The 23,744-nt window shown below is 42.6% G+C and overlaps 1 protein-coding gene across 2 annotated transcripts in view; it reads left to right on the top strand.

Moving 5' to 3' along the window:
* Positions 1–49: 49 nt before the first annotated feature.
* SFI1 (SFI1 centrin binding protein) overlaps positions 50–23,744 on the top strand; it is a 38,301-nt gene continuing 14,606 nt past the window's right edge. The window contains exons 1-20 of one of the 2 annotated variants that reach the window (XM_014962890.1): positions 50–653; positions 2,941–3,133; positions 5,279–5,458; positions 6,502–6,573; positions 9,264–9,371; positions 9,697–9,791; positions 11,639–11,756; positions 12,020–12,122; positions 13,214–13,370; positions 14,129–14,290; positions 14,746–14,816; positions 15,278–15,370; positions 15,938–16,035; positions 19,640–19,721; positions 20,626–20,804; positions 21,043–21,118; positions 21,621–21,716; positions 22,128–22,204; positions 22,443–22,545; positions 23,019–23,115. In XM_014962890.1, coding sequence (XP_014818376.1) covers positions 3,114–3,133; positions 5,279–5,458; positions 6,502–6,573; positions 9,264–9,371; positions 9,697–9,791; positions 11,639–11,756; positions 12,020–12,122; positions 13,214–13,370; positions 14,129–14,290; positions 14,746–14,816; positions 15,278–15,370; positions 15,938–16,035; positions 19,640–19,721; positions 20,626–20,804; positions 21,043–21,118; positions 21,621–21,716; positions 22,128–22,204; positions 22,443–22,545; positions 23,019–23,115 — 1,987 coding nt within the window. In that variant the 5' untranslated portion in view covers positions 50–653; positions 2,941–3,113. Of the gene's footprint in view, positions 654–2,021; positions 2,280–2,940; positions 3,134–5,278; positions 5,459–6,501; positions 6,574–9,263; positions 9,372–9,696; positions 9,792–11,638; positions 11,757–12,019; positions 12,123–13,213; positions 13,371–14,128; positions 14,291–14,745; positions 14,817–15,277; positions 15,371–15,937; positions 16,036–19,639; positions 19,722–20,625; positions 20,805–21,042; positions 21,119–21,620; positions 21,717–22,127; positions 22,205–22,442; positions 22,546–23,018; positions 23,116–23,744 lie in introns of those variants that run through there. The other variant, XM_014962884.1, reaches the window with a different exon arrangement.

The following is a 23,744-nucleotide window of genomic DNA, read 5'->3' as shown; positions in this document are numbered from 1 at the left end:
GGGGTGAAAGAAGGGCGGGAAGCGGCGGGGAGAGCGCGGCCCCGTCCCTCAGCGCTTCGGGCCCGGCGGCGGTGGCGGGCGGCGCGGCTGACAGCGCGACCCTCGGACCCGCCGCCGCCTCGGAGGCCTCTGCGGGCCCGGGGAAGGCTCCCCGCCAGCCCCCCCCCGCCTGCAGCCGGGCGCCTCCGTGTCCCCGTCCCCCCGGAGGGTGAGGGGGCGGCAGGGCCTGTCCCATCTCGGTGAGGGACCGGCGGGAACGTGAGCGGCAAATCCCGGTGCCCCGGCAGGCTGTAAAAACACCCCTTACGGCTTTTCCGCCAGAAAGTCTCGTTTCCCCGAGACAGCGGGAGGGGAATTGGTATAACGAGTGGAGCAGCTGATTCACCTGGGAAATCTTTTGGCCGTGGGTGACAAGGGGCAGACGTGGTTTCCCAACACCCGTGTGAGGAATTCTTGGGGGGAGCCCCCGGTGCCCGGGTGCTGGTGGGGAGCCGTGTCCCCGGCACCCCCGTACCCGCGGCCACCCAGCAGAGCATCCCGGACCCTCTTCACTGGCTCTGGGAGCCCGAGCCGGGGCAAGGAAGGGCCTGCAGGGTCTGAATAAAGTGTTTTTTCCCCAGATCGCTGATGGAGTTGAATGGCAGCATGGAAAGGTGGTTACCTGTTGGATAGCACAAATAAACATTTCTCATATTTTTTTTCCTTAAGCGATACAGCTCTGTATTGTAAATAAGGAGGAACTTCTTTCCAGTGAGGGTGCCAGAGCCCAGGAACAGGCTGCCCAGGGAGCGTGTGGAGTCACCTTCTCTGGAGATCTTCAAGCCCCACCTGGATGCTCCTGAGTGATGTGTTTTGGGCAACCCTGCTTTGGCAGGGGGGTTGGACTGGATGATCTCTAGAAGGTCCCTTCCAACTCTGACAATTCCATGATTCTGTGGCTCTGGGAAGTTTCTCCTGGCCAGTTCGCTTTTCATACACACACAAAGCGAGGCCTGGGAGCAGCTGGTGCTCCACGAGCTCCCTGACCATTGCCAGCCACTGCAGGCTGGGGCTGAGAGAGGGTCCATGTGCTGTGGGGTGCCAGGCTGTGCGATGTGGGGTGCCCTGGCTATGTGATGTGGGGTGCCCTGGCTGTGTGATGTGGGGTGCCTGGCTCTGAAATGTGGGGTGCCAGGCTGTGTGATGTGGGGTGCCCTAGCTGTGTGATGTGGGGTGCCTGGCTCTGAAATGTGGGGTGCCAGGCTGTGTGATGTGGGGTGCCCTAGCTGTGTGATGTGGGGTGCCTGGCTCTGAAATGTGGGGTGCCAGGCTGTGTGATGTGGGGTGCCCTAGCTGTGTGATGTGGGGTGCCTGGCTCTGAAATGTGGGGTGCCAGGCTGTGTGATGTGGGGTGCCCTAGCTGTGTGATGTGGGGTGCCTGGCTCTGAAATGTGGGGTGCCAGGCTGTGTGATGTGGGGTGCCCTAGCTGTGTGATGTGGGGTGCCTGGCTCTGAAATGTGGGGTGCCAGGCTGTGTGATGTGGGGTGCCCTAGCTGTGTGATGTGGGGTGCCTGGCTCTGAAATGTGGGGTGTCCTGGCTGTGTGATGTGGGGTGCCTGGCTGTGCAATGTGGGGTGCCCTGGCTGTGTGATGTGGGGTGCCTGGCTGTGCAATGTGGGGTGCCCCGGCTGTGTGATGTGGGGTGCCTGGCTGTGCAATGTGGGGTGCCCTGGCTGTGTGATGTGGGGTGCCTGGCTCTGAAATGTGGGGTGCCCCGGCTGTGCGATGTGGGGTGCCTGGCTGTGCGATGTGGGGTGCCTGGCTCTGAAAACGCCTTACCGGAGCGGGGCCCAGCGGGCAGCGCTCCTCCCCGCCTCCGGGGGGCGCTGTGGCGCCGCGGGGCAGGGGGGCGGCGCTCCGTCCCCTGCTAACGGTGGTGGGCGGGGCTGGCTCCGCCCCCGCTGTGAGGGCGGGCGGGAACCGCGTCCTCGCGCGGGCCGGTGCTGAGGCGCGGGTGGATTGTGTTCTCCCCACAGGGCGCCGGCTGCTTCCTGCTCCTCACGGTGAGGGAGAGTAGAGCCCCCGGGAGCGGTTGCTGCCCGCCAGTTGCCGTGTGAGAGCCCCCCGAGGGGCGGGGTGCCGGTGCGGCCCTGCCTTCGGCCGCCCCAGCCCTCGCCCGGCCTAGACCTCTCCCGGTCCAGCCCTCGGCCGGCCGTTACCGAGGGAGCAGGGAGCAACGTTGGCTGCGGGGCCCGTAGCGCCTTCAGCAGGGCGGGAGCCGGCGGTGGGGAGCAGCAGGGTGCGTTTGTTGGGCGACCTGGGGGGCAGGCACCGCGGCCAGGTCTCCAGAGCCTCAGGGCCGGGTTTTAGAGCAGCAGCGTGAGGTTCCCGAGTGTTTGTCAGAAAGCATATCAGGTTATAATTCTCTGCCGAAAGGAATTCCGTGCAGGCAGACTCAAATTGACTGCAGTAAGTCTTTGGTTGTGGTATTTTTTCTGTCACACCTAATGTCCACTTTGGACCTCACGCTCACAAGGTGATTGCTGGTCACAAATCCAGGTGCTTTCAAAGAGCTTTATGTTCCCCGAGACCTTCGGTGGGTGGAAGGTTCTGCACATGCAGAAGTTCTTTCTGGAACTGGATGGAATTCATTGTTTTCTTCTTTTCTACGTGCTTGTGAAGGGAGAAGAGCGTAGTAACTTAAAAAAGTGAAAAGGAGTCAGTTTGATCTGTTGCCCTTGGTTATTAATTTTATTTCGAAGTAGGGGACCATAATTTAGGATCAACACCTTTTTATAGGATCTTTCTAGCATAGCTTTATATAGGTACGCACAGTTGCTGTCTTGGGATTCAAACAGTTACCACTTTATTACCAATAGATTATGTCAGCAAGGCTGTGAGTGTGCAAACATACTTTTCACCTTAAACATCTAGAATTGCATTATTCTATTTGTATGCAGGTCAACTGAGTGGAACTCCTGTCATTGTTAAGATACAGGCTGCATTTAGTGTAGATCCTTTGATGGACTTATCACAAATAACAGGAACCAATTTATGCTTTGTCCGAAGCTAACACACAACATTGTAGTGCAGAGAGGGTGTTTGTTCACTGCAGACTTGGAACTATAGCAAAATGGAGAAATCCAGAAGCAGGTAAGCAATAATAAGATGCTACCTTGGTAAAGATCTCAGCTGTAACTTTTCTCTTTTTTTGATTATGACGTTTGGAGAAATCCAGAAGCAGGTAAGCAATAATAAGATGTTACCTTGGTAAAGATCTCAGCTGTAATTTTTCTCTTTTTTGATTATGACATCTTAGGTGTTCCATAGGTCAAAATAAAGTTGAGTTACTCTCATAAGAGGGCTTGTTGGTCTCTGTGGAATGTTATTAATGAGAAAGTGTTCCTCTTAAAGCAAAAAAGAACAAAGAAACACACCACCCCAAACCCATAACGGAACACAACTTTATGAGGGTTTACATTATCATAACATTCAAATATAAAAATGATATTCTTGAGTTTGAGGTATTAGACTGGATCATAAGATATTTGTATATAGTTATTGGCCCGACCTCAGATTTATTCTGTGGTGTTCCATTCTTTTATTCTTCCCATGCTTTTATTTTTGAACTCTACAAGGGAGAAGTGATCCTATTCTCTTTTTGTGGTTACTTGCCATAAATTCTCATGGACACGGGCTGTCATTGCTAAATATGTGTAGCACATACAGCGTTGCAAATCTAGGAACAATCTGTTAAAAATTACATAGGTTGGAAGATCACTAACCATCCCCAGGCCTTAAACTTTACATGTTCCAACTGAGCTTTTTTGTCTACATTGTGTTACATTCTCATTGCATATGGTCAGAGCAGGTTGTTTACCTGTGGAGCACATTAGATGGTTTTAAAGGGAGTTCAGCCTAGTAGACATGTACAGGAGTTTGTGCTGAAAGTTATTTTGCATAAATTTAAAAGTGCCTGAAACTCTTTCTTCAGAAGTGCATACGGTCACCTTAACTGCGCAGCTGGGGGTGAACAGTTATTTTGTCTGCTGGAGGGTGCCCACCTTTTTCAGAAAACATTCAAATAATATTATATAGGGGAACAAGAATTTACCTCTCACACACAAAAGATAGGTTTTGTTTTCTTTTATTGGCTTTTTTTTTAGCTCCTTGCAGCTTGCTGGAACAAGCCAACAATACTGTATTTCCTCTTATGAGATTTCTGGGGAGGTGGGTTGGGTTTTGGTTTTGTTGGGGTTTCTTCTTCCCTCCAGTGGTTTGTTGTTAATACTGTGAGTGGTTATTCAGCTGAACTCCTGGAACTTTCTAGCATGGATTATTCCAATAACTTCATGGAACTAACATTTTTTTCTGGCTGCAGCCATGTTTTTCCTAGCTCAGTTCAGGTGATTGTTAGGGTGAGACTTCAGACTATCCTCTTCGGTTGCCTGTTATGGAGTTCAAGAATGTGTTTGTGGTTCTAGTGTGCAAATTTTCAGGGTGGTGGCAGTATTTGTTTTGGGAAAGAAGCTTCAATACAACTGGTTCAGCAAGTTTTATCTGGTTAGATTTCTTTTTTTATCATTCTTGTTTTCAGAAAATTACTGAGAAAATACTTAGAATTCATAAAAACATACATGTTCTTTTTTAGATTAGAACTCAGTGTAGAAGTAAACTAGATGATGGAAAAATATGGCTAATTTTGCTTTTTAATGATGAATATGTAAAAACAGGAAGTGATTTTAGTGTTTTAAAGAAGAAACACATTTCGTTAAAATATGAGCAAAACTAGGAAGGGGTCCCTTGTAAAGGAACTGTATATGGAAGTGCGTTTCATGTTAAAATGGGATATTCTCACTTCAGTTTCCTCATCCTCAAGAGAATTTTTTCAGCAACAGACAGAATACCTTGATATGTTTGAGAACAAAAGGCAGAAAATGAGAACAAAAGGCAGAAAATACATTCAAGTCTTCTCCGTAAAGGCACGCTGTATACACACGCATGGGAGGGGAAGCACAAATGCATTGTAGTGCTTTCTTATTTCAGCTTTAGAGGAGAAAGAAATTGTCTGTGACATGATTGCACTGAAATGTGTCTTTCTGCTTGTCTTGGGGAAACAATTTTGAAATTCCAGAGAGTGAAAAATGCCAGATAGAGACAAAAATGTGTTTTAGCATTTTGTAGCTGTCAACTTCTGTATGTGATTGTATACCTTTGTAGTAGATTAATTTATTGCAATAATGCCACCTCTCTGCAGTTAATATATTTTGACAGGAAATATTTATCTTTTCTTTTAAGTTCAAAATCTCTGAAGATGCACGAAATCCAACAACTCCCTAGGCATCAAATGCACGCAACGGGGCAATCTGTTGCTTCCCAATCTGCCAGACATCGATTTCAGGACAGAGGCCATGAGAATTTGGATCAAGTTGGGTATACCTGGCATCAAGGAAGAGGGCTAAAAGAATTCCAAACCAGGTGATAAGTACAAAACATAATTTTCACTGAATGGAGCAGGGAGCTCAGGCCTAAAGAAGCCTGCTTTTTATAGTACAAATCCAGGCTAAGGCAAAGGTTTTTGTCAGATGGTTCTGAAGGTGTCTTGTGGTAACTTGAGGCCATGCATTGGTACGGTCAGATTTCATACATTTTTTATTTTATGTAAAATTAAAAAATGGCTATTTAACAGTGTGCTTTGATAGGGGACTGCTGGGGTAATGATCTAGTCTTGCCTTCGTCTTGTGTTTACTTCTTTTGTTTGTTGAAGGAATCTTCACAAAGGTGGAATGGTAATTGTTTAGAGATTAAAAGCCTAATATTTGTTGAACAAGTGGAGCTAATTGAGCAATTCAGACTTGTTGAAAGAGGGAGGCCCTGTTCATGGCTGCTTTAATTAATTGCCTTGTGATGTCTTTGGTGCTTATTGGCGCCTTCTGTGAGCCAATTAACACTTAAAATCTGTTTGAAAAAAAAGGGGGGAAAGGGTGATAGTATCACAATCATTGATTAGTGAGTTGAACTGGTACTGGGAGAAGTTTGAGAAGTGGAACTGCTGTGAGGAAGGTAGGAAGAAGGAAGATCTGCTGGTGTCAGGGGTAAACATTAGATTGGCTCAAGTATTCTGGAAACAAGTCTGACTCAGCTGGTTGACTTCAGGGAAACAGTGATATTATCGCTTCTAAATCATTAAAAAGGCTCCCCAGTTAGTCAGCAGCCTGCTTATTAGTATCACTGGGTGTAAGTGGGCTGCTTGGAAGGTGTTTCAGCTGCCTGGCCTTCTTAAATACGTATGTCCCAACTCAAGTCTTGCAGTCGTGCGTGGGCCTCTATTTGTGCTTGGTGAATAGTCCCGTTAAAGCTACTAATTTCAGGATGTAAATATTTCATGTATGCATTGATCTCTGCAAAACCAGACCCTTAGTTTTATTACCGAAACTACCATAAAAGTTCCTGTTTTTACTGCTCTCTGGCAATTAAGAGAGGAAGAGTGCAAAGGCAACTAACCTTTCCTTCTATTCCAGATACCTATCAAGGAAATTCTTCTATCTATGGACAAAAAAGACATTTGGACGAGTTATTCCTTCCAAAGCCAGGTAGATAAAACTATAGAAATCAAGGCTGGGTTGTTAGGTTGTTTTGAGCCAGGTAGATAAAACTATAGAAATCAAGGGTGGGTTGTTTGGTTGTTTTGTGAGTTTGGGGTTTTTTTTTCTTTTCTTTCCTCCTTTTTTTTTTTTTATGGCTTAGTGCTCTACCATTCCATTGGGCCAATAAAACATTTGGATGCCTTATAAGATCACTTGAAGGTTTCCTTTGAATACCCTTCTTGCTCCTGCTTTTTGTTTGGTTTTAATAATCCAGGTTAAACTTTACTAACTAAATTCACAGGAATTGTGGTTGTTTGGATGCAGTTGAACTGTAGTGCATATAAATGGTAGGCTGTGATTGTGATACCTGCTTTCAGTTTAATGATTTTTCAAAGTTATAGCTAGAGATCCTGATATTCAGTTCATTTTACTGTTTTCACTGTTGTTCTTAATGTATGTCTATATATGCTTTGTGTCTGACTTTTCACATACCCCTTTACTGTTTTCACTGTTGTTCTTAATGTATATCTATACATGCTTTTTATCTGTCTGACTTCTGACATACTCGTGGCAGATGATTTGTTTCTGGTGTTAGTGTTTTGTCAGCTCCTGAAAACCAACACTTTGATACTCTTTTCTTGCTTTGCTTTAATTTGCATGTTCATTCCTGTTTGACCACACCCTTGGGAACTGAAGCAGTTCCCAGTGGAAAGACCTGCATTTGTTACTGTCAGATCAGGCCTTTAGTGGAAAGACCTGCATTTGTTACTGTCAGAATAAGATCAAGCCTTCAGTTCTCCAATTTCATTGTACTATATGAAATATATTCTGAGGACATCTGCCTTAGCTGGTAAACGGAAGTTGTCCTGTGAACCTTGCTGTTCTTGCTGTCCCATATACTGGATGTGCACTATTTCAGCTGTGTGTCAATTCAGGACAATGTTTATTTCTTTTAGAAGGATGAGTAGAAATGCATTTTATAAAGTTCACCAAGCAATATAAGCAATACGTAATTGCTTTCTTCGATGTAAGAGTCCCCAGTTCTCTGTAGCTTTTTCTTGCAATGTTTTGTTAATTCACCAAGTCCAAAAAATTTATGTGTAGCTCACTTGTTTTTTCTATTTGTTTTTTTCTTTTCTGCTTGAGTGCTTGGAATGACTTAGCAACTTGGCTTGGGGTAGGTAGCTATGAATTGCAACTTGTGAGAGGATTCATATGTGTTTCACTGCGGAACCTCTAGGTATTCTGGGCCTAATCCTGCTGGTTTTACACACATGACCAATATCATTAAGCTAATAGGATAGTTGTAATCAAAGGTTGTGAGTCTGGGCTTGTGTGCTTTCTGTTTGTTAGTTTGTGTGCTTTCATGGGTCCTTTTGTTTTCCTTCTCTCCATCACAAAGAGATGAGAAATTTTTTTAAAGTATTTGTACTCCAGTTGATGAGACTTTCCAGTTCTTAGGCTGCTGCCCATCTTGAGCATATGGCAAAATGTTTGAGAGACTATTGCTTGAAATAGTAGATTATGCATACTATTTTTAGGTAGATGATCAAAATCCTAATTCCCTCATGCAAACCTTCCTATGTTTGAATTTTCAGTTGTTCACAATTCAGTTAAAATGTAGCATTGCTTCTTACCTGGTCAGGTGTGTGTTAATTAAATCTGGGTATAAAAGTAGAGACTGTTCTACTGAGATTAAAGAATTTGAAGGTCACATGTGAATCCGTTTTTTGGATGGCTTAGCATCCATTGGCAGGAGAAGGTAGATGAGCAGATGAACAGCTTCGTTTTCAGCATAGATGAAAACAAGTTTTTAAGCCTATTTAAGTTTTCTTTGGAAAGATTTGGGATGACAAGATCAGTGTGCTGTTTCTAAGAACACAAAAGTAGATGATCAAAATCCTAATTCCCTCATGCAAACCTTCCTATGTTTGAATTTTCAGTTGTTCACAATTCAGTTAAAATGTAGCATTGCTTCTTACCTGGTCAGGTGTGTGTTAATTAAATCTGGGTATAAAAGTAGAGACTGTTCTACTGAGATTAAAGAATTTGAAGGTCACATGTGAATCCGTTTTTTGGATGGCTTAGCATCCATTGGCAGGAGAAGGTAGATGAGCAGATGAACAGCTTCGTTTTCAGCATAGATGAAAACAAGTTTTTAAGCCTATTTAAGTTTTCTTTGGAAAGATTTGGGATGACAAGATCAGTGTGCTGTTTCTAAGAACACAATGGAATATTGAGACATTATAAAACCTCAAGTAGCTTTTGCATTTATTTCTATGCATAAAATACTTTGTGTTAAAATAACAAACAAAATTAGCAAGGAAAATACACGTGTCCTTATCAACTGTGCTGGTTGATTGAGTAAAACAGAACTGAGATAAAAAATACAAGTTATTCGTAGGTGTAAAGTCAACTGGCACTCTGATATTTGGCAAGTCAGTTAACAATGTCTATCCTTCCTTGACTTTATGTGAAATGTTCACAGTCAGTAAGGCAATTGCTTTTTGTCATACTTCACAGAGTCTTGGAATAAAGTGTCAGAGTAGTGTAATATTTTTTAAATGCAATTAGATGCTGTTAGGCTAATCAGACAAGACTGCAAGAGAGGCAGCATAATCTTCATTAAAACTGATTTGTGGTCAGTCTGGAAACCTGTATGAAGCTTCCCTTGTCCAAATCTTTCAACTGTTTAGGTGCTTTTATGACCAGAAGATTCTTCAAAAAACTTTTGGAGAGTGGAAAGAGTGGTGGACTGCTGGCAGAGCAAGGAAGCTCCGCCTGAGAGCGGCCAGCCATTACAGGTTTGGGAAATTACTTCCTATTATTGTGTGTATGTAACAGTACAAGAAATTTCCTTTGGGTTCTGAAGGAGTTATTAATGCCAGTAAGCAAGTTACATTATAGTACCTCTAGGCCAAGAGCAATGTCTTCATTGCTTATTTTCATATTTTGTCCTCCTCTCTGCCCCCTTTTTTTGTGTGTGTGTGTATTTTTGTTACTGTCATCTTAGGATGAAGTCAAAATTTCCTAATTCTTAAAAGTACTAAAATTGCTACTGAACTTGAAAGAATCCTACTTCTAGGCAGTGGTAGCTATTTCACTGACTGGCATTTTTTCATTTTTCAGGCTCTTACTCCAAAATATGATATTCAAGGCTTGGAGAACCTATGTACGCCAGCAACAAGGAAAGAGGAACAAATATTATGTTGCAGAGTCTCATGGTAAGTGAAGTGACTTTATTTGGTAACTGCCTCTATTTGGGGACATATTGAGGTGGGAGTTTCCAAGGGAAATATTTACACGGAATCTGTGTCCCTTGCACGTGTTTGCACGTTGACCTCCCCCACCCCATGGGAGTGTGATGCTTTTAGGTGCAGATGGTTGTCTGTGGGAAGCTGGCGGGGGGTTCCGTTTGAGGCACTGCAGTGTGGCTGTACAGTGAGTTAGGGATGCCTGTGAATAAGCTTAAGGGCCTCTCCATCTGCTCTGGATTGTGTTGCTTGTTTTTTTGGGGGATGACTTGGCTGGTTTTGTTTGTTTGGGTTTTGTTTGTTTTTTCTTGTGTGTGTTTGGTTTTGTTTTTTCTTTTATCACAATATGTGTTTAAATAGTTTTGTTTTCTTTGATAGAATCTGTTATTGGAATTCTTTATCCGCTGTGGCTACAGAAATTAGATAATAATTCTCTGTGGTATTAAATGCACATATTCCTATTCATATTCACTATTCCTTCCAGTTTGTGTCTTGCAATTGAAAAGAAGCCCAAGCTTTTGAAGAGCCCCTTGTCTTATTGTGTAGATTCTTTGTTCTGCAATGGATTTATCCTACTGATGAAGTTGCTTATTTTGGTTGCAACTTCCTTTGGGGTCAGGGAATATCTGTTCACCTGAAGGGGTGATGACACTTTTTAAAAGATTACCCTGTGGTTTTGTTCTCTGCTGGTTTGCGAAGTAAGTTAACTGGTCTCTCTGTGTATGAATGTACCCTCAGAATATTATATAGACTGGCACCTTTGGAAACAAACTGATAGCTGTAGATTTCCTTTCTTAATGAATGAGGCCAGAGTACTTACAGAAACAGCTGTGTGTTACTTAAGCAAAAAGATAGAAAAGTGACCTGTTTTAAGGTAAGTTAATACTTGATTGATCAGATTGGAAGGAAATCTTGGAGGGGAAAAAAAAAAGTGGTTTTTTTTTGTGTAGGTAATATTATATAGACTGGCACCTTTGGAAACAGACTGATAGCTGTAGATTTCCTTTCTTACTGAGTGAGGCCAGAGTACTTAGAGAAACAGCTGTGTGTTATTTAAGCAAAAAGATAGAAAAGTGACCCATTTTAAGGTAAGTTAGTACTTGATTGATCAGATTGCAAGGAAATCTTGGAGGGGCAAAATAAAGTGGTTTTTTTTGTGTAAGGGTGAAGTGGCATAAAATCAATCCTGGTTTTAAATTATTTCTTTCTAATAACTTTGCTTCAACAGTGTCAGTTCTGACAAGCCAGACTGTTGTGAGGCGAAAGTGCAGTGCGCTGCATAAAGTGGTGAAGTGGAATTTGTGACACCACTTCTGTTTTTAGCTGCGTGACCAGCCTGCTAAATAAACTTGACATGTTTCTGGTTGATTTCTCTGCTTGTAATAGACAATAGCTCTTCAAAAGCTACTGATGAACCTGATGAACTTTTTTTTTTTTTTTAAAAAACGAACCAAAGAAAATCCTGTAATTCTTACCCAATAAGGTTGTAACGCTGAATATTGTAATACAATTATACATCCTGTAAGCACCGAAGACAAAGCGGTGCCATTGTCTGATAATTCATGCTGCTCTGAACAAGTGGCATGATGCTGTCAGCGTTTCAGAGAACCTTGTTGGTGTGACACCCTCGGCCAGGGTGGCTGGTGGCGGTGGCTGCTCTGGTGGCTGTCGTTTCGGGGTGACACCACGAGGTGTCACTGCGGCTGAGGGGACCGGAGCTCAGGGACCAGTGGGGTTATGGAGGGGTTAAAAATGCCAGATTCTTGCCTGAACTTAAGATGCTGTAATTTTAATTTAATTTTTTTTTTTCTACACAGCAAAGAAGCAAAATTTGCTGAGGACCTGGCAGTGCTGGCTGGTTTATGTTCATGTTCAAAGGACGAAGCACGGGCTGCAGTCTGTGGCACTGGCGTTCAGGGAAAGAAGCTGTTTGCGGTAAGAATGGAGTGGAAATGGGCAGAAAGGCACTGACCAGAGGGCCGTGTTTTTAACTTGTGTTCTCTCTTCCTGCTGTGTTTGTTCCATGTTCTAATTTTATTTTATTTTTTTTGTGTGTGTGCCTGTGACTTCTTCTGGTATACCCATAGACTAAATTTAAAAGATTGTCACTCGTACCTTTTTCCAGTGAGAGAAAGGTGATTTCTTGCACCAAACTATGGAACCTGCATTTGAACATGTCTGTGACATTGTTTTGGCAGCCTGTCATGGGCAGTGTGGAGAAGACAACACTATCAGAACTGTGCGAGACGTGAGATGAATGTTTTGGCTCTGCAGCATTGGGCACAGAGCCTGCAATTTCGGGTAAGTCCTTGGAACTCCAGCTATTACCATTTCTAATGTTTGAGTTGCATTCACATGTAACTAATATGTTGCAGATTAAGAAAAAAAAACAGGTCTTACTCTAATTTGCTGTGCAAATTACAGCACATATGATGGAAGAAGGTCAAAACAATTTATTTACAAGAAAGATTTCTTTACAAGAAATCTAGGCAAAGCAAGCTGGATCCACGTCTTATATTTGCTAGGAAGCAAACTGAGCAAGAAATTATTACTGTCTTATACAATGATAGTGAAAGTATCAGTTTTCTTTCCACCAGAGAACTACCCACAGGTAAATAAGAGGTAAAAGAGAACAAGTGTGTGAGATGTCATGCCCTGCTCGCAGCACCACAGCTGCAGGGTGGGTGCATGTCAGCTGTTTGACATCACCTTGCCTCTGTAAGACAACATTTCTATGTCCTAATGAATTTGTAAGCATGTTTAACTCCATTTTGGGGTAAGAAAATAGAATCCAGCATTTCATGTTCTTGAGAGGTTGTCAGCTCCTTCAGTAAATTGTTCAGCTTAATGGAAGTGAGAACAGGGTGGCTTTTTCGCTTTCCCTGGAACTCTGGCTTTTTGTCTGTTTCATTAAAAACAGGTGATGGTATTTAATTTGGCCTTTGCTGTAAGATGGCTGTGCTGCCTCCTGTGTGTGTCTTGGATTCTACTAACCAGATAAACTCACAACTTGGGAAATCTTATCATATCTCAAGATACAATTCTATTTTATATGAAAATACTTTGTCTGTAAGAGAGCCTGTTTTCCACAAAGTATTATTTTGGCCTTTTAATGGAAAAAGTGTGAAAACATCTAAAAAAGGGAAAAAGAAGTTTGATATTGACATTCCTTGTCTTTGATCTTTCCTGTGCTGACATTCCTTTGGCATTTGTTTGGGTTGGGGTTTTTTTCCTCTTTGTGGAGTCGAACTTCATTGTTCATGGCCTTCACCTTTAGATCTTAAATGGAATTTCTCATTGCCTGCATGTTCTTCCTCTTCTCTGTTCTACTTCTGTAATCTTGTCCATATTTTTCCCCTTACTCCCCCCCTGCTCCTGAATTGCTCTGTCAGGCCTGGTTGCAGTGGCGAGAGCTGTATTTAGACAGCCAGAATGACAAGCAGAAGGAGACAAGGGCAGTAACTCACCATCAGCACCGGGAGTTGAAGAGATGCATGGAAGCGTGGCTGGGCTACCTAAACCTCCGCAGAGCAAAAAAGCATCAGAATGGTGAGTTAGGACAGAACAGGGCTCAGCCCCCTTTGTTTAGGACACAGTGATGTGTTTTTCTATTCTAGGAGGCGCTGCAATATTTTTGGTTGCTCAACAGGTGATGAAATGCAACTTGGGACTGTATGCAGGCCTGGCTAGCTAAGGTTATATACTGAATTGTCAGGAACATCACCTGCTTTCCATGTAATTGATTTAAAAGAAAATGCTTTACAGTTCCCTTGATGAAAACTCGCACATTGCAAATTATATTCTGAGATACCTGTGAGAAGGATGCATTCAGGGCTATTATCAGTCAATCTATGTGTGGATTTTCTTGCCAATCAGAAAATCACAACTCACGTAAGATGGTAAAGAAATTACACCAGTTCTTTTGTTTTTTTCCTGGAAGTCATTGGAACGAGTTCAGACATGAATACCTGTTGATCGGTGGTAGTGGAAAAGAACCTGGCTTGGATATCTGGGAAGTGGTGGTAGGAGAATGCTGAATTGTAATCCAGCTTGTGTATGTTGAACATGTGACGCAGCATTAACTTCCCCTTAAGTCAACATAGTATGTTACTGCTTTAAAACTGCCTTTGTGATCAATTGGAAGGATATTGTCCATAGCTGAGTGTTATTGTGGATTCTGACTACCATTTTTTGGTGTTAGGGCTTCTGTCACTTCAGAACAAGTGGCTCAAATGTCATGGCCTCATCTGATATAAAAGAGCCCAGGATGGAGCAAGTCATGAGTAATTTGTGTGGTTTTTTCCTAGAGCTGGCCCGCGAGCACCACCGAAGCACGATAATCCATCAGTGTTTCTCTGATTGGATGCTCTCATGGGAGCACAGGAGAAGAATGCACGCTCACCAAAAGGACATTGACCAACTAGCAGCGAGGATTGCCTTACGGAGAGCCTTTGCACACTGGAAGCTTTGTATCCAATCTGTACTTAGTCTCTAACAGGGACAGGTCAAAAGCGTTCCCGCAGGCAAAAGATCTGGTTAATAAGCAGGAATGTGCAGTAGCGTGGGTGACAACAAACACCTTATCATTAGATGTACATAAGGCTGTACTAACAACTAATAAAACTGTTGCAATTACAGTATGTTAGCCCATAGGCAGCCAAGAGCCTGCAGAAAATGATTTAAGGTTGGAAAGGAATTCTTTACTTAACACTGAATCAGAAATGTGTTGTGGTAAACCAGCAAAATCTAAAAACTTGACTGTAATCAAAACTTGCCCAGGTAACAGTGCAGGAAATTCAATATTGAAGCAGATTTAGTTGGAGATCTAGTGCCCCTCTGTGGGAGAAGGTTGTGTGCATGGTGGAAGAAGGTTTTGTATATATGAGGATGTTTCTGTGTAAAAGATACTTTAACTCAGTGACAGATGTTGTTCTGTGTGTGGAAGAGACTCGGCGGTGTGAGCTGGCTGAAGAGCACTACAGGCACCGTCTGTTGGTAAGAGCACTGTGATGTGTCGGGTGGGAGAGGCTGTGGGGAGGGTTCAGACAGTCCTGCCTGGCAGCGTGCCTTTGGTGCTGACAGTGGTGTGAGGGCATTGATTGGGAAATGCACAATTTTGTGCCATGGTGAGTTTGGATCCAGGTTTCTAAATTCCAACTATTCTGGAATCTGCTGGCTGAATCCAAATGGGGAAACTGTGCTGCTCTCCAGGATAGTTATTCTTCCAGTTAATGGGGAAACTGTGCTGCTCTCCAGGATAGGTATTCTTCCAATGGGGAAACTGGGGAAGTAGCAGATTGTGAAGGGAAATTGATGTATGGATTTGGGTAAATAAATCTTAGCTATTGCAAGGAATAGCATCAAACACTGATTGCCTGTAAGCAGTAGGCAGTTCTAAACTTACCTGTGCTTGCTGATCTGGATTGCATGAAAGTTGTGTGCGTTTCTTGTTGCAGAAACTTGGGCTTAAGGGTCTTTCACAGAATGTGACAAACGCTCATCTTCAGCAAATGAGAAAAAACCTTTCGTATCGTCAGCACCAAGTTACAGTGAGTTTGACTTTTGTTGTTCTTGTATTAGTTTTTCTTTAGCTGTTCTGTTTGCTTCCACTTTCACCTACAAAATACTTTTTTATTAAATCAGTGGCCGCTTTGTTCCTAAATACTAATGGCAACAGAAAATCTTTTGTGTAAGTCAACTATCAGTCTTAGATACGTTCTGTTATAACAGTTTGTTTTTGTATGTTTATGGTGACTTTTTCTTCTACCAAAAAAATTCATAACAGAATTTATAAAACAGAACAGAACTTATAAAATAAGTTTGGTGTATGAAGCAGTGCAGGAAGCAGCCAGTATGACATTTAATAATTTCTTTCTTTGTATGCTGCTTCTCCCTTGATATCTGTGCTTTTTCATAAAAAAACCCAACCTGTTTTGTTGTGGTTTTTTCTGTTTTGTTTCAGGAAATAAGTTTGGTGTATGAAGCAGTGCAGGAGGCAACCAGTATGACATTAAATAATTTCTTTCTTTGTATGCTTCTTCTCCCTTGATATCCGTGCTTTTTCTTAAAAAAAACCAACCTGTTTTTTTCTGGTTTTTTTTTCTGTTTTGTTTCAGATGCTGCAGAAGTTCTGGAACCGTTGGAAGTCCCGTTTGGAAGAGAAGGAGGACGAACAGCTGCAGGCCTTAACATCAGTGGCTCATGCCCGTTACAGGTATGCAGAGAAATATGAATATAAATTTGTACAATTGTGGGATTTGTGGGTCTTTGGTTCCCTTTTAAAATCTGGCAACGCTTCTGGGAGCATGACCATCCTGATGCTAATTGTTCTTACATTTTCTGTGAGTAGTGGGCAATTTGCATCTCCTGCTTCTCTGTGAAATGTGAGAGGGTGAGTGATTAAACCTAGCTCTGAGGCTTCTTTAGATTTAAGAGTTGAGCATTTTACTGGTAAGAGCAATGGGTTGCAGCATGAGCACCGACAAAGCTCAAAACACTTGCTGCTGCTGCTTTACTTTGGGGACAAGCTGGGGGATAGCTCATGTATGCCACCCCTGCTGATTGAGGTACTCCAAGAGTGAAGGTAAGGCTTTTTGTAGACACTAAATTTATTTAGTCCTAGGAATAAGTCAACATTAAAGCAGCCCGAAGGCTGTTAGATTTCTGAAGTTTGAGTTTGGTGGGAAGTACCTGTTTGTTACGACGAAGTTCAAAGGGTATATATTTGATTCTTATAATTCCTCTGTTTACGGGTTCTTAATGCTGCTTTCAGTTGGTTCCAAAAATGTAGGATGTGCAAATACTCTAAACTTTGTTGCCTTAGAACTTTGTGGATTTTTGAGTGAAGATTTGCAGGAGAGGCTGAGACCTCTACAAGACAGGCCTGTGCTATTCAGCACAGCACGTTCTCCCCTACAGTGCTCACATCCTGGAGCTAGATTTGAAACTGAGAACATTTCAACCACAATATTGTGGTGGTGTTATCAAATGATGCCTGTTGAGATGTCCCCATGTTAGTGTATTAGTGCAATGAGCCGCGTAAAGTTGCTTGGTTGATATTCAGGGTAATGAGGGAAGGAAGCTTCATTCTGCCATGCAAACTTGCGTGTGATGATCTTTTTCTGATTACCACAGCTTGCATTCAAAAAGACATTTAATTTTACTACAGCTCAGAGAAATACCTTGTGGCCTAAACAGTATCTTCTATTCAATAAAATTTCAATCTGACTTCTTCTAATCCTCCCAGCAGAGTTTGCTTTAAGTACTGATTTTTTCTTGATTTGAGAGGCTAATATAACAAGAGTTACTGATATACCTGGTACCGAGTCAGAGTTGATTCTTGTTTCATTTTCAGGGCATAATTACTGCACAAATATCTCTAATTGCCTGATGTCTTGGCATCAGGATCACCTTGGTTTTGCTTAGAGGTTACTGAAGATATAAGAAATATTATTCTGGTTGCTTATCTTAGTCAGTTGCGATATGCACAGTGGGATTCAATAATGAAATAAATAAAGATGTGCCTGTAAGCTTTAATTTTGTCTTCAAGAACAATGTAGAACTTGGAGGAAAAGAACCTGAACTCAAAATGATAATATTGGTTGTTTCACAACTGCGATCATGCCAAAATAAAACCTTTACTGTAGTTGGAGTTATGCTAATTTAAGTTTACAGGGTGAATTTGAGTGAAACTACTGGGAATTTTTCTTTAGAGGCATTTCTGTTTTCTGTTAATGTAAATGGATGCTATGGGTTCTCATTGCCTCTTAAAATTCAACCACTAGCCTTTGTCTCAGGGTAATGATACATCTTACTAATTACTTTTACTGGCATATTATGGGGCGCAGACATGCACAGGAGTTACAAGAGTTTGTGGAAATCAGAGGGGGTGAAATAATGATTGAGAGAAAATTATGTGTTTGCCTTTTTTGAGATGCCTTAAAGGCCTTGTCTGGGCTTGTATTCTTAGCCATGGATTGAAGGCTGACTCTTTAGGTAGGGTTATGATTTATGATAATATTAAAACCTATTTCCTGTTTTCAGTTTTAGAAGACTAACCAAAAAAAAAAGTTTGCTTTCCTTGGAAAAGGGTATGTTTTGAAATATGCTCTTACAATGAGTCCCCTCCTGGGACACTTTTTCCTTTGTAAGTTGAGAGGAAAAAATAGTTTTCAATGTTGAATCTTCTTTCCTGGTAGACTTGGGACCTTGCACCTTCCACTGGCAGAGCATGGTCACACCCTGTGTTCTAGATTCATACCTTTCTGTCACCAGAAGCCTGGCTTCACAGTTGAAAAACAAGCTGCAGAAAGTCTGTTCTGCCTTAGATATTGGCTTGCTTTTGGGGAGATTCACAAATAGGTTTGGAGGGCAGGCTGAGTAATGAGGGCAGCTGCGTTTCTGCGAGCAATTAAGAGTTTTTCCAAGTGGTGTGAGAGTGCAGCTGTGGTGCATTCACTTACCCTCTGGAGACAAGGAGGGAGAAAAGGGAGAAGGAGGTTAAGCTTAGGGAAGCTGAGTTGGAGCGTGCAACTGCTGCAGTGTAACTTGTGCCTCTCTCACCAGGGAAGGGATGAACAGATGGTTTGAAGGCTCTCATTGGTTCTGTAGCCATCCCTTGATTCCATGGGTCAGGAATGTTTTTGTGTGCAATCTTTTCTCTTTAGAAAGAGTACAAATGAAATTCTGTTTCCTGAACATAAAAGGCCAAATTCTAAGAAGTGTGTTGCTCATTCAGAGGTTTGGGGCTGCTTTCCAATCAGACCTAAGTAAAACTTTCGTGGCAGTTTGCCAGAACTCAGCTTCCCTCTTGGTCTCTGTTACACATACGTGCTGCCTCACCAGTCAGTGCCCCAGCTGCTCTGGGTGGTGGTAAGATCCAGGAGATACCCCAGAAGAGCCGTCAGCTGAGGTTTGTGACTGCCTACAGATCAAAGACTCTTCCTGGCAGCTACCAGTACCCTCCAGGAAGACTAACTTCACTCATGTTGTTTACCAACCTATAAATTGTAACAGCTACCTACCAAAAATTACCTGGTAAGAATCCAAAATATCTTTTAAGCCTCTTTAGACTAGAGAAGAGCTGGGACTTGTTGACAATCTAATTAGTACGCCCACATGACTGAGTTCTGGAAATAACCGATGTAGTTTGAACTGGGTGATATTTCCATTAGGCTGTAGCTCAGACTTCTGGACTAGGACGTGTCTGCTATGTGCTTGCTTTATGAGAGATGTATAGTACTCAATTACAAATATATTTAAATTGCATTTTTGGGATACTATTTGTGCATCCCTGGGGAGGAGACAGACTCACTGTCTTCATCTAGCAAGAAAGCAGCTTTGATAATGAGGGCAACTAGCCTGACCGTGTTCATAAAAGAAGGCTTTGGTAGGATCCCTTTAGTGCTGAGATCAGACCACGCTGCTTTTTATTATTGTTTTTATAACTTTTTTCAAGTCCTGTTACAATCTTGTTTGTTTTGGCTTTTTTTTTTTTTGTTTGGTTGGGTTTTTTTGTTGTTCAATCTATTGAATGATCTGAATGAAAGCAGGGAGTTCTAATAACTTCAGAAAATTAATTCATCTTGTCTCATATATTCTGGGTAAGATTTCAGGGGACAAACAATTGTCTGGATTTTTAACCCAGAGAATAACAAAGACCCACAGCTACCTGATTTCCAAAGAAGGCTTGCATGATTTGAAAACCAAATAAGTAACTATTTAAGTTGTACATGGATTGGTCTTTCGACATTCATAAAACCTATCCCTTTTCTGAAGGAATTCTTTCCTGAGCTGACATTGTCCCTTTTTGCTTGCAGGAGGGTGTTGATGAGACAGGTATTTGACACGTGGTGGCTGAAGGTGTGCAAGCAGCAGGAATACCGAATGGAAGAGAAGAGGGTAAATACAACTCTTGTACCGGGCCTTACTTAGGCAGTGGAGAGGAGGATTTCGTAGTCGCTCTCTGTGAACGTCAGTTAGCATGAGATGGACTTGGGTGTTGTAATTTCCCTTCTCCTGGTGGGGGATCAAATTGGAGAGTACAACCAGTACTTACTAATCACATTTTTAAGTTAAGCTGTTCATTAATAGTAGAATCAAGCTGTTATTATTAGAGGATAATTATTCATGTGATTCATTCATTTATTCTCTCACCCGGTAAATCCATGTGTGTTCTCTCACTTCACCAGTTTCGTAGTTACCTGGTCGAAACAATAATAGTAATAAAGAGCCAACCCCAGCCTATTTCAGAAGTGCAGGGTTGTACTGATAAACAAGTTGCTTCTTAGTAGGTGTCCAGAAAGTTCCTTAAGGAGTCCTTAATTTCCTAATATGTATATATAATCCTGTAGTCTTTGTAGATAGCAGCCACTGCTGCCTTTCACGTGGCCTGAAGTACACAACTCAGTTGATGGCAGCGTGTGTGGGTGGCCTTGTGCAGATACGGCTGACTCTGGGTGTTCTGAGATTATCAGTTCTTGCGTATTCAACAGGACTAGTTTCTGGAGTTTATCACTTCTTGGGAGTTTTTCACGTGCTATTTACCAACTTGTATTTTTCCTCTCTTTGGCCTGCTGTTTTCTGATAGCAGCTTCTCCATCCATGTGCATATGGGTACCTGCAGAACAAGTTCACGTGAACTTGCAGCAAAGGGGCTTTGATGACGTGTGTCTGTTACTGTTTAATGTGAGAAAAGGAAAATGGACACTGGACAGTTCTGTGCATGTCATCTTTAAGGAATTGTTTTCTGTTGTTTGTAACTGGCTTGTGTCAAGAATTCATTGCCACCTTCTTTCCATTACAGGCTGTACTTCATTTTGAAAGGCAACTCTTGCGTTGTTTCTGGTCCTTTTGGTGTAGAAGAAGAGCTGCCTGTTTGGAGGAGCAGGAGGCCTTAGCTCGTGCAAGAGACCACTACAATAACCTGCTGCTGCTAAAGGCTTTCCATCTGTGGAAGCAAAATACTCAGGAGAGGAAAACAGAGTAAGAATTTTTTTTTGAAAGGGAAAATTATTTAGATTGGTCTGTGGTGGCCAACTTCTGACAAAGCAGCATTTCATTCACAGTGATTCTGACTCCTTATTTGTGCTTTAGAATCTCCTAATTTGTCTTCAGTACATGACTTGCTGAAAATGGCAGGTGTGAACTCACATCTGTGCTACAGGGGTTCAATAACACGGTTTGTGTTGTAGGACAAATAATTAAATTATTTTTCTTACAGGAGGCTCAAGGAGATGCAAGCCTTAAGATTTCACTGCTCAAAGTGTCTGCAGCAGAGTTGGAACAAGTGGAGGGAGGTGAGAGAGTTAACAGATGGGAAGGAGCTTGAATCCTTTTTGTTATGTTCAGATTGCTTGTACCCATCTGGCTAGAAATTAAATTGTTTATTTTACACACTAGTCATTCCTCTGCTCTCCTACCCTTCTGTGTGGATAAAACCAGTTCAGTGTGGGCAGACTGGGAATTGTGTAGGGAGGAGAGGGAGTTCTTTACTTCTTGTTCACTTGTGTGGGTATAGTGGGACTACACTATAGTTTAGGAGATTTAGCTGGGAATGTAACCAGAGTTAGTGTGATGAAATTGTCCCTAGCCCGTGTTGGGTGCCACTTCTAACTTCTAGCTTAAGTTAGAAGTTTGTAACACCAGTTTGAGTGAGAACCTGTTACAGCAAGATAAAGGATTGATGTTTCCCCAGAGAATTCCCCTGGGAATGATCCTCTTCCCTCTGCTGTCTACCATTGCCTGGTTTCTCTCCATTGCATGTAGATAATTATTTTTTTCTTCCCTTCCTCCTTACAGTATGTGGGGCATCAGCATGAAAAATGGAAGAAGTTGGTGCGAGCAGATGTGCACTATCAGCACACATTGCTGGGCAAGACCTTGGCAGCCTGGAAGGTAGGAGGGAATGTCCTTTTCTTTGTGACACTTGTCTGTGTGTGTTTAAGCGTTTCAGTGAGAACTGAAGAGCTGCTGTTTCTCTCTTGCACCAAGTGTGCAAGGTAGAATGGAGGCTACTGTGGATATGGTTGTATAATCTCTGCCATTGCTTTTTGGAGCAAAAGAACCAATGTGATCTTGTGGCTTTGGTGAAGGATATATCTAATAGGTAGCATTAACTAGTGTGTAATGACTGTTCATCTTGGAAAAACAGCATTTGATTTCAGTGGCTGTAACCTCATTTTTTCCCCTATGCTCCACTGCTGCTATTACTCTCCTGAGATGTTACTAAGAGTTGCCAGAAGTCTTGTCTCCTGAAAGCTGTTGGCAGTTGAGGAAAACTTTTACCTCTCGCTGCTTTTGTTGCAGAGTTACCAACATAACATACAGGGCATTCTATACCAAGTAGCTGAAAAGGAGGAGGAGCGCAGGAGACTGCTGCTGGGGTAAGCCTCTCCCTGGGATTGACTGTGCTTAAGATGCTGGGCTCAAGGAAGTGCTGTGGTTTTGTGCTGCCTTCTCTGCAGCAGAGACCTGAAGGGGAAGAAGTTAGTTTGCAAGCCTGAGTTTATAGAGGCAGATGGGCTTGGTTTCCCTGTGAGTGGGAAGGTACCAAATGAACAAGTGAGAATCGTTCTTAATGTTTTTTGTTGTTTTTTAATTTTTTATATATTTTGCCTTCAGACAGGTTCTGTGTATGTGGAGAGAAAATGCCCGTGCTCTTATAAGTGAAGCTAAGGCAGCTGCTCGGGCAGATGAGCACTACAGGAGAGCCATCCTCTCAAAGGTAGGGTCTGTGGAGCAGATCCCAAGGTCTAAGTACAGATGCTGGTTCTGGCAGGGGTCAGGTAATGCAATTAGAAGGACCGAAGACTTCATATAAGAGCCACTACTAAGAAAGGCCTAAAAAGTGGGAGTCTCACCTTCTTTTCACACATGTTTCTGAGTTAGTTCATGGTTTTTCCTCTTCCTTTCTTTCTCCCCATTTCCTAGAAGGAAGGGAGAACCAGTAGTATGATACAGCACAGTAGGATTACCTGGTGAGGGAGGGGGCAGATGGGCAGACAGAGGGACAGAAGGTGACCCTCTGAAATGCTGATGTGTTTAATTTGTAGAAAATTTGCATTCTTTTGCTCAGCCTTATGTGGAAACTGAGATGGAAATGGTTATGGTGCCAGCAATGTGGAGTACCTTGCTTCCTCTTCCAAAGAGTGTTGCAATGTCAGTCTGTATTGTCTCTTGTTTGTGTTCTATCTTTAGGTGTTGCTGCAGTGGAGACATGCTGCCTCGCTACAAGTGCGTTACCGTCAGCAAAAGGTGATCGTTGTGATGGAGGCCAGAAAACATTTGGATATAGGTGAGCTGGTGGAGAGATTAAACTCTCAAAAGACTTAGTTATGTGTGTATGATCCTTAGAAAGATGTGGCTCAGTAGGGCAGTCTGGTGTTATCTGTACAGATGGAATGATTGAATGGTCTATTAAGCCTACAAAGGACATCCCTATAGAATGGGGAATCACCTGGGACTCCAGTGCTCTGTTGAAGGCTGCTCGTGTGGCTTGTGCTTCTCTGTTGGTGCCTTGTCTGTACAAGGGATGGTAGTATTTCTTAAAGGAGTTTTCCAATACTAATTTTGAGAGGCTCAGATGTCTCTGTTTTGAGGGCAGTGCAAGTAATCTTTTCAATCTTTCTTTAGTAATTAGTACCAAAAAAGGCTCTAAAAGTCAGCAAGCATTTTCATGGTACCAACCATGTTCTCAACATAAGGATTCTGAAGCATAAAGGGGGCAAATAATTTCCTAAAAGATTATAAAAGATGTCGGTGGCAGCAGGGAAAGACTTGCCACTCACACCTCACTGTCTGTTACCTGAGGTGTTTCACAATCCTTCCTAGTGATGAGTAATGTCGGTGCTGAGTATTGTCAGTGTTAAGTATTGCTTAAACTGTCTGGAAGAGCAGCTGATCATGTGGTAGTCTCTGAGATTA

The sequence above is a fragment of the Calidris pugnax genome, unplaced genomic scaffold, assembly GCF_001431845.1.
Source record: "Calidris pugnax isolate Ruff unplaced genomic scaffold, ASM143184v1 scaffold32, whole genome shotgun sequence".
Taxonomy (NCBI): Eukaryota; Metazoa; Chordata; class Aves; order Charadriiformes; family Scolopacidae; genus Calidris; species Calidris pugnax.
Note: the sequence above shows the minus strand (reverse complement) of the source record. Positions and strands in the feature narration are given on the sequence as shown.